Source organism: Aquarana catesbeiana, linkage group LG01 (genome assembly GCF_042186555.1).
Source record: "Aquarana catesbeiana isolate 2022-GZ linkage group LG01, ASM4218655v1, whole genome shotgun sequence".
NCBI classification, from domain to species: Eukaryota; Metazoa; Chordata; class Amphibia; order Anura; family Ranidae; genus Aquarana; species Aquarana catesbeiana.
In genome coordinates, this window is record NC_133324.1 from 729623652 (window position 1) to 729638970 (window position 15319).

Sequence of the window (15319 nt, forward strand, 5' to 3'; positions counted from 1 at the left end):
TATACAATGTGAAATTAACAAGGGACACCAACACCAAACAATCTCCTTGAGCTTCAATAATAAAAGATATCAATGGTGTTGTGGTAACTTGACACACAAAACACACACAAAAATATTCTGGAGTAAAACTAAAAATAACATTAAACAAAGATCAGCCTTTGAAAAAATACAAACATAAAATCTAAAATAAAAATGGCTTTAAAAAGAAAAAATTAAAAAAAATTATTTATGTCAGATGTGACAAATAACAATATATTCAGGTAATCCCAATAAAAAAAAAAAGAAATAAGTTTGTGAGAAGTGTGTGAATATGAGCAGCAAAACTACTTACCGTATTTATCGGCGTATAACACGCACTTTTTTCCCCTTAAAATCAGGGGAAAGTCGCAGGTGCGTGTTATACGCCGATCCCCTGCGATCCCGAGCTGTCAAAATATCAAAATCGCCGACCGCGATTTGAAAATGGCGCCGCCGGCGCCGAAATACACAGAGCCGGTCCTCGGCTCTTTCCGGCGGCTCTCGTTTACTTTCGGTTTCACTCGTAGTCCCGAGCGGAGCTATCCGAACCTACTCGGATAGCTCCGCTCGGGACTACGAGTGGAGCCGAAAGTGAACGAGACCCGCCGGAAAGAGCCGAGGACCGGCTCTGTGTATTTCGGCGCCGGCGGTGCCATTTTCAAATCGCGGTCAGCGATTTTGAAGCCCAGCAAGCAGGGACAGGGGATCGAAGGCTGCACTGGGGCAAGGCTGCACTGGGGAAGGCTGCACTGACAAGGCTGCACTGGGGAAGGCTGCACTGGGGAAGGCTGCACTGACATGGCTGCACTGACATGGCTGCACTGACATGGCTGCACTGAGAAGGCTGCACTGACATGGCTGCACTGGGGAAGGCTGCACTGGGGAAGGCTGCACTGACATGGCTGCACTGGGGCAAGGCTGCACTGAGAAGGCTGCAATGATGGGCATTTAAATGTAAGTTTTTTTCCCTTCAACTTCCCTCCTAAAAGTTTTTTTTTTCCTTAAAATTCCCTCCTAAATTGGGGTGCGTGTTATACGCCGATAAATACGGTAATTCTTCTCACATTATAAAGAAGAAGAGAGTGCGCTGTATTAAACCATTTTTAACATTGCAGCGTGACGAAAGTGCAGTATCCATTGCGAACGCTAATTTTACCAGACCGAGCTGTTCCGTCTCGGAATTTCTTCTGAGCATGCGTGGCACTTTGTGCGTCGGAACAGGCCACACACGGTCGGAATTGACGCGATGGGATTTTGTTGTCGGAAAATTTTATAGCCTGCTCTCAAACTTTGTGTGTCGGAAAATCCGATGGAAAATGTCCGATGGAGCCCACACACGGTCGGAATTTCCTACAACACGCTCCGATCGGACATTTTCCATCGGAAAATCCGACCGTGTGTACGGTGCATAAGAGAAGCTCACAGTGTTCAGTGAATGCTGAGAATGCAACTTTAATACAACGGTATAAGACTAAAGGGAATGCTGAAGTTCAGCTTTAATGCCTAGTTTTGTGAGTATGGTCTACAGACAAATTGGAATAAAATAGATTCAGTAAGTAACGCTGAAATACATCAGTTTGCAGATGTTGTTGTAGGCTCTGTCTGTGCTGTGCATGCACAGAAGGAACCTTATTCTTGGCATCTATTAGTGAATTGCTTTTTTGTGTAATGTTTGCAGGAATTGAATTATATTTCTTTTTTTCCCAGTCTCTGTGTCCATTAAAAATATGCCACCCTTGAAATTTCCAAAAATGATTTTACACTTTTTCCTTATAAAGTCAAGTATATATTTTTTCCAAATGAAAAAGATTTATGTCCAGCAGAGGTGTCTACTGCACAGAGATTACAGCAGCACTGAACACTACACATATGCATGTTAAAGATAGGGAGGGAGCGTTTTTTAGTAATCCATTCCATACTTGCTGATCTTTCAAGAGCTGCATTGTTCTCATTTAGAGATGTTTTGCAGCATGTGTAACAAGGCATTACACTGCAGAGTATAATGATGATGTTAATTGGGAACTACATGTTCCAGATGCTGCACATCACCTAGCGGATTCCTCTGGGCAACAGAGAAGCAATGTAGTCTTGCCAAACACAGTTGTAAAAGCTGGTTTGTTGCTAAGTAGAGAGCACATGGCATCTCAGAAACCAATTCAAATTCTGGACAGCTTGCCAGGTTACACTGCACTATTTTACCAGCTTCCAGGAACTTCATGTCCCAGTCAGTGGTGGATTATGAACACAATGCTGCCACCAGCTGTTATCTATGTGAACAAGACCTAGCACGGAAGAATAATCATTTATATTATTCCACCAAACAAAAGATTAACAACATTCCTCGCCTTTTTTAAAAAGAGCACATTATTTATTAAATAGAAGGGAGGTTCTCTATCCCACATCAAGCAGCCATGGGTTAGCTATCAGGCTATTCTGGTATCAGCCAGAACCACTGACATTTTAGGGAATTTGTGGACAGAAAGATTCACGGCCATTTATAAATATTGATTTGGTCCATAATACTGTAATGAGCCAATACTGGTACAAATAGTTAAAGTGGTATTAAACACAAAAACAAAAATGTTATATATTGCAGCTTACTAATCCTTAAAAGTAATACTAAACTTTTTTAAAATTTTAATTCTATTCAAATATGTATTTTTTGAGTTCTTAACTAAAAAAAGGGACCTTCTATTGCTCTTATCCTCCTCAAATCATCAAATTCAATTTTTTGTTGTTGCTGTGATCCTGACTTCTTGTTGGAGGGTGGCTACGTTCTCTATGGTCCCAATGAAAGTAGGAACATAGTCACCTCCACTTCTTGGCCCCAAGGCTTCCGTCAGGGGGGACAGCCCATACACATGTTGGGGGCCCGACACTTGCATCTTTTTTTTTTTTTTTTTTTAACAGAAACTTTTTTGTCTCCAGAAGGAGGAAGATTTAAGTATACAACTATAAAAACATAAAATACAAATGAAAAAAATAAAAAACAAAGTGCTGCTACATGATGAATGGATACAATCATAGTGAATAGTTTTGATTCAGAAGAATATAGTTATCATAATGCAAAGTTGTGTATGATTCGTAGTACATATGCAATATTACATAAGAGCGTAAAAGACAAACCCTAGCTACATATACAAAGTTTGGGTTCTATCTTCTATCTGATATCACCTTCATTTGGTGGGTTAGGTTGTAATGTTGTCTATTTGTCAGGGTATCTGTGTATAGAATAGAGAAGGATCAAGGGGTTGGGGGGGGGGGGGGAGAGGAGGAGGGGGAGGGGAAAGAGGGAATGAGAGGGGGGAAAGAGGGAATGAGAGGGGGAGGGGAAAGACGGAATGAGAGGGGGGAGAGGACATATCAAACGAGGGCACATCTCACGCCCCATCAGGCCATGGCAATCTTACTGCTTGTACCATGCTCCCCAGATCTTTGTGAATTTCTTAGGGCATTTGCGGTAATATAAGTGAGTTTGTAAAGTGGTAATGTGGAGTCTACCAAGGCTTTCCATTGGGAGACCGTAAGAGGATCGGGCTGCTTTCATTTAATCAGTATAGTTTTTCTAGCATAAAATGAGGCATAAAACACAAACAATCTCTTGTGTGTATTAGATATAATGTTGTCACATACTCCCAGAAGTAGAATAATCGGGTTCACTGGGACATGCAGGTTGCCCACCAAATTGATAACATCTACTACTTCTGACCAGAACTGCTGTATAATAGGGCACGACCAGACAACATGTATAAAGGTACCCAATTCCCCATTGCACTTCGGGCATCTGTCTGTTTGTGTCGGATATATCCTTGCCAACCTCTGCGGCGTATAGTACGCTCTATGGAGGAATTTGAACTGAATATATCTATCCCTTGCTGAAACCATAAGGGGAATGTGCTGTTGTATCCCTTCCTCCCAATCATCAGCTGCCAGGGCAGGCAAATCCTCCTTCCACTTGTCATATAGCTTGGTCCCCTCAGAGGGCTCTCCACTTACTATTTGAATATATAGAGAGGACAGTATGCGATCTATGTTTTTGGAGATCAGGAAGGTCTCTACCCCATGAGACTGTAGAGTAATCCCTGCCGGGTATTGGGCCTGAACTGCATGACGCAGTTGTAGGTATCGCAAGCACATTCGTGAGGGCAGTTGAAAGTTATGTTTTAAAGTATCATAAGGGAGGATTCTACCCCCTGACATTATTTGTTGTAATATCTTAATCTCGTAGCCTGCCCATAAGGCTGGGTCTGGGATAGGTAAAGTGATGAGCTCATCTGTTTGGTACTGCTCCTTCACTATCCAATCATAGGCAGGAAGGTCACCTAGCTGTAATGCTAAACTACAGTAAAGAAAAGTAGGTTTAAAAAGGTAGTTCTGCTGTCTGAAAAGACTGTATAACTCTCCTGTATGGAGGGACAGAAATACACATTATTTGGGATGTAAAAGAAGCTCCGATATTTCAATTGTGTATATGGCTATTTGCCTGGAGTTCAGCTTTAAGGGAGGAGGGGAGTTGCATCATGATTAACACTACTAAATTCAAAATACATTAAAGATACTTTTAAAGGTATGCACAATAATGTGTACGTAAAGGTTTCTTACCTATAGTAATATGGATACTTCTTTTTCTCACTGGTCTCAGAAATTACAGCACTGACAATGTCTTCTGTGTCAGTGCTCACCAACTTCACTGCATGGACAGTCAGGTGTTGGTTCAAGTTAGCACGGCACTTTGCAGCATATGGACACAAATGGCACTTATACTTTCTCTCTTCTGTGTAGAGAAGCAAAGCGGTAATAGTCATTTCCTGCAAGTATTCCCATAAAGCTGAAGAACTTTGTATTTGTTGGGTAAGACCTACTTTATGTTTGAGATTCTACTTTAGGCTCCCTTTGCTAGGAAATATTGAAATACAACCCCAATTCTAAAAAAGTTGGGACGTGACATAAAATTCACATTAAAAACAGAATGCAATGATCTGCAAATCTCATAAACTCATATTTTATTCACTACGGAAAATAGAAAACATATCAAATGTTTAAACTGAGAAAATGTACCATTTTAGGAAATAAATGAGGTAATTTTGAAACTGATGGTAGCAACACGTCCCCAAAAAGTTGGGACAGGCAACAGGGGTTTGCAGACTGTTACCTCAACTGCCACATCTTTATTTGTATCTGTATTTATTTATTATGATAAATTATTATTTTTGAAACAAAATATATACATTTTTAAAATATTTATTTCTATTTGTTTGGCTGATCACATGAGCCCTATTTAAGATTATTAATAAGACTGAATTGAGCTCATGTAATCAAACAGATGGAAATAAAGATTAAAAAAATATATTTCTTTCAATAATAATATTTTTTCATATTAATATTTTTTTCTATAATAATAATAGACTGAGCTCATGTGGTCAGCCAAACAAGTGCAAAGAAAGATATATATATATATATATATATATATATATATATATATATTTATTTATTTATTTTTTACATACACACTGAGTGACATGACCACAGAGAGGGAAGGGGAATGGTATTGCTGGGAGAAGGAGTGGGCGCCCTCTAGTGGTGGAGAGTAGCAGTGCACTAGGACTCAGATCCCCTGCACTTGCAGCCCACAGCAGGCCCCACACCGACAAGAGGTGGAGCTGGAGAAATCGGAATCTGGAGAAATTTGTGTGTATAAGGGACAAGGTCAAAATGCCATATTAGATGCCGACGATCTTCAGGGCCCTCAGGCAGCACTGCATTAAAAACAGACATAATTCTGTGATTGACATCACTGCATGGGCTCAGGTATACTTCCAAAAATCATTGTGTGTGAATACAAATATGACAAAGAAGACCAAGGACTATTAAGCAGTTAGAATCCTATATTAGGGAAGAATGGGACAACATTCCTCTCCCAAATCTCCAGCAAGTGGTCTCCTCAGTTCCCAGGTGTTTGTTGTTAAAAGAAGTGAGGATGTTACATCATGGTAAACATGGCCATGTCGCTGCCAATAATTTCAAAATGACCTTATTTTGTTCTTCTTAACCGCTTCAGCCCCGGAAGATTTTACCCCCTTCCTGACCAGAGTACTTTTTGCGATTCGGCACTGCATCGCCTTAACTGACAATTGCGCGATCGTGTGACGTGGTTGACGTCCTTTTTTCATAGGCGTATATTGATTGGTTTGCGCAAAAGTTATAGCTTTTACAAAATAGGGGATAGTTTTATGACATTTTTATTAATAATTTTTTTTTTTACTAGTAATGGCGGCGATCAGCGATTTTTATTGTGACTGCGACATTATGGCGGACATGTCGGACATTTTTGGGACCATTGTCATTTATACAGCGATCAGTGCTATAACAACGCACTGATTCCTGTGTAAATGACACTGGCAGTGAATGGGGTTAACCACTAGGGGGCGGGGAGGGGTTAAGTCAGTACTGGGGAGTGATTACTAACTGTAGGGGGATGGGCTAGCTGTGACACTACACTGATCACTGCTCCCGATGACAGGGAGCAGAGATCAGTGAGACTGTCACTAGGCAGAACGGGGAGATGCTGTTTACATCAGCATCTCCCCGTTCGTCCTCTCCATGAAGCGATCGTGGGTATCCCCGCGGCGATTGAGTCCGCGGGACCCTCGACCGACTCACGGAGCTCCCGGCCAGTGGCGCGCACGCAATGGTGCGGCGGGAAATTTAAATGGACGTACCTGTAAGCCCATTTGCCCAGCCGTGCCATTCTGCCGACGTACATCGGCGTGCGCCGGTCGGGAAGGGGTTAAAATGGTACATTTTCTCAGTTTAAACATTTGATATGTTTTCTATTTTCTATTGTGAATAAATTTTGGGTTTATGAGATATGCAAGTCATTGCATTCTGTGTTTATGTAGCTTTTACACAGCATGCCAACTTTTTTGGGACTGGGGTTGTATTGAAAACATAACCCTACTCAAAAGTTGGCCTTATTAGGGATGCCAAAAGACTTTAGTTACATAGTCAGACAGGTTGAAAAAATAAAACAAGTCCATCTAGTTCAACCAATATATACACAATGCTATACCCACATCCAGAAGGCGAAAAACCCTAGAAAAGCATCCAATTTGCTACAGCGGGGAAAAAAATTCCTTCCTGATCCCCTGAGATGCAATCAGATATTCCCCGGATCAACTTTACCTAAAAAGGTTAGTACCCAAGTTATATTATGTACATTTAGGAAAGAATCCAGGCCTTTTTTTAAAGCAATCTACTGAGCTGTCCAGAACCAGCTCTTGAGGGAGTCCACATTTTCACAGCTCTTACTGTGAAGATACAGTACCTTTCCATATTTGGATTAGATTACATTTTTTTTCCTCCAGATGTAAAGAGTCCCCCGTTGTCCTCTGTAAAGACCTTAAAGTGAAGAACTCTATATGGACCACTTATGTATTTGTACATGTTGATTATACACCCCCCCCCCCTTTAATCTCCTCTCCTCAAGAGAGAATAAATTCAGTTCCTCTAATCTTTCCTGATAGCTGAGCTCCTCTATGCCTCTTATCAGTTTGGTTGCCCTTTTCTGCACTGTCTCCAGTTCCCCGATATCCTTTTTGAGAACTGGTGCCCAAAACTGAACTGCATATTCCAGATGAGGTCTTACTAATAATTTGTACAGGGGCAAAATTATATCTTTCTCTCTGGCGTCCATACCTCCCTTAATACAAGAAAGGATTTTGCTTGCTTTGGAAACTGCAGCTTAGCATTCCATGCTATTATTAAGCTCATGCTCTACCAGAACCTTCTCCAACATTGATTCCCACAGTTGTACTACCCCTAGTATGTGTGATGCATGCATATTAGCCCCCAAGTGCATAACTTTACATTAATCAACATTAAACCTCATTTGCCACCTAGTTGCCCAACTAAACACTGCATTGAGGTTGGCTTGTAAATTATCCTATAGATTAACGTAACGTGAACGTTAATCCACTGCGTACCTTGGTGTCATCTGCAAAGACTGAAATTGTACTTTTATTCCCAGACCCTATATCATTTATAAAGATATTAAAAAGTAAGGGTCCCAACACTGAACCTTGGGGTACACCACTGATAACCTTAGACCATTCAGAGTAAGAATCATTAACCACTACTCTCTGAATTCTGTCTTTTAGTCAGTTTTCTATCCATTTACAAACTGCTCTTTCCAGGCCTGTAATCTTACACATTAGCCGTGTGTGGGGAACTGTGTCAAACGCTTTTGCAAAATCCAAGTATACTACATCCACAGCCACCCCTCTATCCAAGGTTTTACTTACCTCCTCATAAAAAGAAATCAGAATTGTTTGACAACTTCTGTCTTTCATGAATCCATGCTGTCTGTTGCTTAAAATATTTTTTTCCAACAAGAACTCATCTATGTGGTCTTTTATTAAACTCTCCAGTATCTTCCAAACTATAGAAGTTAAACTAACAGGTCTATAGTTATTTGGTAAAGGCTTTGATCCCTTTTTAAATATAGGTACCACATTGGCCCTACGCCAATCCAGTGGTACTATTCCAGTCAATAAAAAGTCCCTAAAAACTAGAAACAATGGTTTTGAAATGACAGAGCGCAATTCTTTTAGGATCCGTGGGTCTTAATTTAAATAATTCTGGGTACAATTCAGGCGGAAATATTATTCTGCAATATAACTCTGTTGTTTAGCTAAATGCTGAAATGTGCACAAAAAAGGATGAATGAAGATATGACGGAGAACGTGAATAGGGAAATCATATTATATTTAATTTTTAAGGACACTGTGGGTAGCTCTTATAATGCAAGTCTAATATCTTACTACTACAAACATGATATAGGCACTTTTTCATAAAGAATTGAATGGGCCCACATATAATCTACAGAGCAGCAAAAATCAGGCAGACAGCTTTAATTAAAGAATGACAAATAAAAAACACATTAGTATGTTCACTAAAAAAAGCAGTATTGATCAACTTTGTAAATATAATCTTATACCTCTGCCTTCCAGTGCCATGAAGGCTGTTACACAAGTCTTGGCCCAGGATAAACATTAGTTTGTTTTTTATCCACTCTTCCTGCACCTTCACTGTAATTGCAGACCAGAACATCATGGAAGCTTTTTTTTCCATATGCCTGTTTGATTTAAAGCGGAGTTCCACCTAACTGGAACTTCCGCTTTAAGCACTCCTCGCCCCCTTACATGCCACGTTCTGACAGGTACTTCCTCCTTCTGTCACTTGGCTGCCTAGGTGACGCCTCCTCTCCCGCTAGGCGGCCCCTCCCTCTCTTCAATCTTCTGGGACACGTTATAGGTCCCAGAAGATTGCCTGCCACTAGGAGAACGCAGTGCGATTCGCAAGCTGTCAAAGCTGGGTGCCCACACTTGCAATGACGGCACCACGGAGAGGAGGGGGAGAGGAGCGAGGCTTCGGGGGGCTGCATCAATGGACTGTGGGACAGGTGAGGGTCTGTTTATTAAAAGTCAGCAGCTACACGTTTTGTAGCTGCTAACTTTTAATAAACTGAAAAACGAGTGGAATTCCGCTTTAGGGACTTCAGTGGCAGGAGCCTTATAAAATGATTTGTATACTGCAATGCACCTACGTAATCAAGGGAGATCACAAACTGCTAAATGTGGAAAAATATTCACACTAGGACTGAGAACAACAAAGGCATCATCCCTCTAGATCTGCACTCTGCAACAGGTTTTTAGTATCACATGAAATGGAAGAAAAGACAGAGCTTCTCTAAACTTATTCAGGGTATGGCTCTTGCACTTTGTGATCTATACTGATCTAAATCGTCAATTACAGCTCATGGCACAAAAGACTTTGAATTCAGAAACTTTCTTAGAACTCAGTACTTGTCTTCAGACAGTGCAGACATCTGACAACAAAAGCGTTTACATTGTCCTGAGCCTATGATGAGCTCAGTAAAGAAAAAAGGTTGGGTAAGAGGTTATTTTGCATGTTTGCATGGTATTTTGGGATAAAATAAATTAGCCAATCTGTTCTAAAAGTATATCTGTCTTTAAGGCTGCAATCACACTTGAGCTAGCGCTTTTGGTCCTTTAAGAGGCATTTTTTGGGCATTTACACAGGACGGTTTTGATCATTTTTGCAGGTGTCTGAGGCTTGAGCATTTTTTAAATGGTTTTGGCCACGGGAAAGCTAGTTACTAGGTAAAAAAAAAAGCACGTGATACACACATTTTCAATCATTTTTTCAGAGCTCCTATTAAAGTCTATTGGGTCCTGTCATCAGCCTGCTCAGCGGGGGATCAGCGGAGAGATCCCCTGCTGAGCAGGCAGAAGCACTTGATGGATTACGCTGAAAGGGGTCTAATTTCTATGTCTACTTTACATAAGGGCTGGGACAAAATCATCAGTAAACTTAATATCAGTTTATGCCCACCTAATATTTCTTTAAATGTGAGTGTGACAGAGCTGGGGTTTAAAATTCCAACACCCATAGTTCCTAATTGCTATATAGATAATTCTCTCTGAATTTGGGCGGATCTAGGTTTTGATTCAAATCACAGTCTCCAGTGGCAGGCTATTCAAAAGCATGGTAGTTAGATCATACGTCCGACTACTCTTCAAATTCAGTGGGCGGCCACAGCTATCAAACAGTTATGTGTATGCTGCAAGCAGATCTGTATTTCAATTCCACTGACAAAATTGGAAGTTTTATACACTATTACCTGTGTGCAATAACAGATGTCGGGATAAAGTCTGCTGTCGGCCAAACACTTTCCCACAGACATCGCAGGGATAGAGCTGTTCGTTAAGTTTCCAGGCAGCTAACCCACTGCCTGCTTCCAGCCCAAGTGGCTCTGCATCTGTAACATTAAAGAAAGCACACTGAGTGATCTGTTTGTGTGAATATTTGGTATACATCCCAACACAGTCTGCAGGTCTGCAATGAATAAAACAGTACTTGATCTTGCTTCAAAAATTTAACTTGGGCTTTGGATATGTAATGTGTAATGAGGAGAGAACATCTCTGCATACCTTTAAGGCTAATCCAGGAAACTTGAAATTTGAACTGTCACAATCCCCCCCCCCCCGCCCAGTTCCTTTGGTAAATAAAATAGTGTTTATTAGTAGTGGACACTGAAAGAAATGTACACTGTACTTAAAGAAGAACCCCACCAAAACAGTTTATTCTATTTTGGAAGAGTAAGACTGTGGTCAGTCTCTAATCAGATCTTTAAAGGTCTCTCAGGACACTGTACAGCTGTCAAAAACAAATCTTTAATGTTTTCATCAAACCTTGGATTGCCACTAAGCATGTGTATGTTTTGCATGTGTGTTGTGATCCAGCTGTATAGTAACAACATCTAAATACACGGCTGAAATACATATAAGTTTATTATTTTATCTGCTACAGTTGAGATCTTAATCCCAACGGTGGCACTGCACATTGCACAGGCAGCGCAATCCTAAACCAGAAAATTAGCATGCCACTTGCCTGGATGCACTGGTGCATAAATCACTGGATTTAGTGTACAAAAATAAAATTTGGGGGAAGTAACATACTACACATAAATGTATTTCATCTGTGCATTTGGTGGTCTGCATGGAGAATAACTTTAACACAAACCTTTGAAAACAAAACCATTACCACCAGGTGACACATTGAGGGGAGCTTTTTAAACTGGAGCAACCAGAATCTGGATAAGCTGTGCATGGCAGCCAATCAGCTTCTATCTTTCATTATCACAGCTCAACTGAACAAGCTGAAGATTGAACCTGGTTGGTTGCTGTGCACAGCTGCTCAAATTCTGTCAGCTCCAGTTTTGATCAATTACTCTCATTGTGTCCATCCTTTCCCAAGGCATTTTGTTCGGCACCTGCAGTATTGAAAATCCTGTCTTTTAGGCTCCATTCACACTTGTATGACTTGTCACGGGACTTTGTATACAAAGTCCTGTGACAAGTCGCAGCCCATGTATTTCAATGGAAGCCATTCAAATCTATGCGACAAAGTCGCAGCAACTTTTAAAAGCTTCCTGCACTGCTTTGATGCAACTTTCATGCATCTTAATGTTATCAATGTGACAGTTGTTGCACCCATCCAAAGTTGCAATGGATATTGCATGACTTTGGAGTCGCCCAAGTGTGAATGGAAACATTGTTCATACACTGCATCAGTGCACGTGTGCCACTTGGCATTGTGGAAACAGAGTCTTAGAAGCAGAATTTCTGATACTTGGAAGTGACATACTGCGGGCGGGAGGTTTCAGACCATACTGCAGCAATGCAATGAAAAAGGACAATCACTAACTGGCACAAGGTGGTGACTAATCTTGTTTCCAAAGGCTAGTTTAAATTTTTGAGGGTAGTAATTGGTGTCTTCTTTAGCTTTGAATAACTACTTCTAGCACTGTGCAATTAATCAAGAGTGACACTTCCCTACAAACTGAATGGAGGGGAAAGGAGAGGGGGGAATTTACAGCTGATATTTCTCATTAAAGATACTGTGCGTGTGTGTGTCAAAATGGCAGTTTACATGGGCCGTTGTCTTACTAGAATCTGCCTTAGTACTTTTCTTATGATATGCTTTAACTTCTGTTTTTAATACCAATGAGCATTGACAAAATGTTCTAAAAGGTGGTTTATTATATGGACCTAAACCACTTTTTGGTACAGTGTACAAAGTGGAAAAAAGCATAGGAAATAAATTTGTTTGAATTAAATAATTCAGGTCCCAATTATCATAATCTGTACAAGGTCTATATAAAATATCTTGCAGGACAAAATAATGCTAACATTTAGTATATCGGCTAAAGCATCTTCAAGATGTCTTAGCAAGGACTGAATGCCAAGTTCGATGTTTTTATTGAGGCCCAGCTGTCATAGGACACATAACTCATAAGATGATCCATGAGGTCTGGCCAACACATGCATGGGGCTTATGTCTGAGAGGCATACCACCTGGACGGTCATCAAAAGAAATGGTTTGTGGCTGAAAACAGATGTTCTTGGCTAGAGAAGCATACACTGATCATTTTATGTGTGTAAACAGCATACAGGGGAGACATCAAAGGCACAGTAAGCCATCTAGAGCAGCTCCCGTCACACTATTGTTCCAGTCAGACTGACATCAGCAGACATCAACAGACCTGAAATAGCTACCAAAAGACTCCAAAAACTCTCTTCCAGTTTATGCTGACCATGCATGGGCTGGTCACCTAGGCAGTCAAATGTTTCTTAAGCTGGCCTTTGCTAAATTGAAATCTGGCCAATCAGCAGGGACCAGCCAAATTTCAATCTATGTGTGGTCGCTCCCACTTGACAGAAGTCAATCTAATGATCGACTTCTGTTGAATGGGCTCCTGGGAAAAATGTTCTTGATCATTGGTTGCAGATATTGAGCAGTGTAGCAGAGTTCCATTGCCAGAATATTATGTCTCAGTAGGGAGGATTCCTCTATCCACTATACCTCTATTGTGTGGAAGGAGAAATCTGTTTGTTTTTTCTTTCAGCCCACTGGCATAAGAAAAAAAAAATCCATCTATGGCCAGCCTTACAATAGATTTTTGTTCTAGAAAACAGTCCTTTCAATTTTCAGTCCAAACTGAGGTTATGTACTTCCAGCAGGCTTATTATTGTAACTATGCTGGGGGGCTTGACTGAAAATCACCATCAAGAGCTCCTCTCTCTCCTCATTGGCTTACTGGCTGTGACTGACAGCAGTAGGTGCCAATGGCTCCCGCCGCTGTGTCTCAGCCAATGAGGAAAAAGAGAGACCCGGACCAGACGAGGCTTCCGTGCACATTGCTGGATAGAGAGGAGGCTCAGGTAAGTAGTGAGGGGGGAGCAGCACACTGAAGTTAAAAAACCTTCAGCCTTTACAACCCCTTTAATTATGTTTAACATGTGGCAAAGGTTTTCTTGCTCACAATTTTTTTGTGCGGAAGTAACAGGTATTTTTTCAACCTCTAAAACACAAATAGCCATTTAACTAAGAGGATTAGCTGCTACATGCAGCATCTGGTCAACATCTGCTGCTATGGCATTATTTGAACAAACCATGTAATTTGTAAGATATTACATGCTTTGTATATTAGATACACACACATTTTAACATATAGGGGGAAATCCAGTATAGGCATTTATTGTGCTTGTATACATGCATATGTTTTATGTTATTTTATACAGTCTATCATGTTTGTGACATTTATCAGGTGAGCCAAAGCTAAAAGTCTCCCTTCTTTTACATCAAATTTTACAAGATAAAAAAGCATTGACATTACCAACTATAATAGTAAATTAATAAATGCTCTCAAAATCTAAAAATTCCTGCTGCTAAAGTGAGGACGGTATAATGCCTACTGGCACAAACTGATTCTAAAAAAGGACTAATTTCCCAATTATATGGGATTTTGATTCCTGAGGTCTCAGCGGGGAGCATCGATAGTTTCAAAAAACTATTAGATAAGCACCTGAACGACCACAACATACAGGGATATACAATGTAATACTGACATAAAATCACACACATAGGTTGGGCTTGATGGACTTGTGTCTTTTTTCAACATCACCTACTATGTAACTATATGTAACATGATGTACATGCTTGCACCCATATCCCAGCTAAACTGAAACGATGGGAGGAAGACTTGAGCTGGGAACAAGCTCTGACATCCCTCCCTCTGGTGCCTTTATTACCACAAAGACTCAACTTTTTATTCTCCACAGAGTTTACCATATACCTGCCAAACTGCATAGATGGAATCCCTAGAGACACAGATCTGTTTCCTAGATGTGCTAGAGGGCCAGCAGACTTATTTCATATGAAAGAAGGTGCCTGAAATCCCGCAGATTCTAGCAAGATTTTCTCTTACATCCTCTATTCAGGTTAACTTACCACAAGAACCTAAAATATGTCTTCCTAACATGTTTGATGACTCCCTTGTGCCCACTGAGGCGATGGCTCCTATTACTAGACTGCTTTACATAGCACAGAAATTGTTGCACAAAAATGCATGTCCCCTGGCCTAGCCCACCCATGCTTATGGAGTGGAAAAATCAAGTTAATATTGACATTTCCTGAGAAAAACTAGTATATCAGAATAGAAATTATATTAGAAAATTACGGAACCCCTGGTTAGCTACCCGGATGAGCTCCATTTCATTTAATTTCAGACAGGTTATTCTCCCTATGAGTGCAGAGTTAGTACCATACAATCAAAGTCTCAATATCAATATACTGGGGCAAGTTTACTGTGATCCAAGCTATCAACAGAAGAAACAAATTCAGGTCCACTTGTGCATGTTTAGTTTACATTTACCGT

General features: G+C 40.6%; 1 protein-coding gene across 2 annotated transcripts in view; it reads right to left on the reverse strand.

Moving 5' to 3' along the window:
- ZNF827 (zinc finger protein 827) overlaps nt 1–15319 on the reverse strand; it is a 397034-nt gene that overhangs the window by 30299 nt on the left and 351416 nt on the right. Inside the window, exons 9-10 of one of the 2 annotated variants that reach the window (XM_073604600.1) lie at nt 10715–10858; nt 4621–4792 (exon numbers count right to left, since the gene is read on the reverse strand). In XM_073604600.1, coding sequence (XP_073460701.1) covers nt 4621–4792; nt 10715–10858 — 316 coding nt within the window. The remainder of the gene's footprint in view (nt 1–4620; nt 4793–10714; nt 10859–15319) is intronic. The other variant, XM_073604608.1, reaches the window with a different exon arrangement.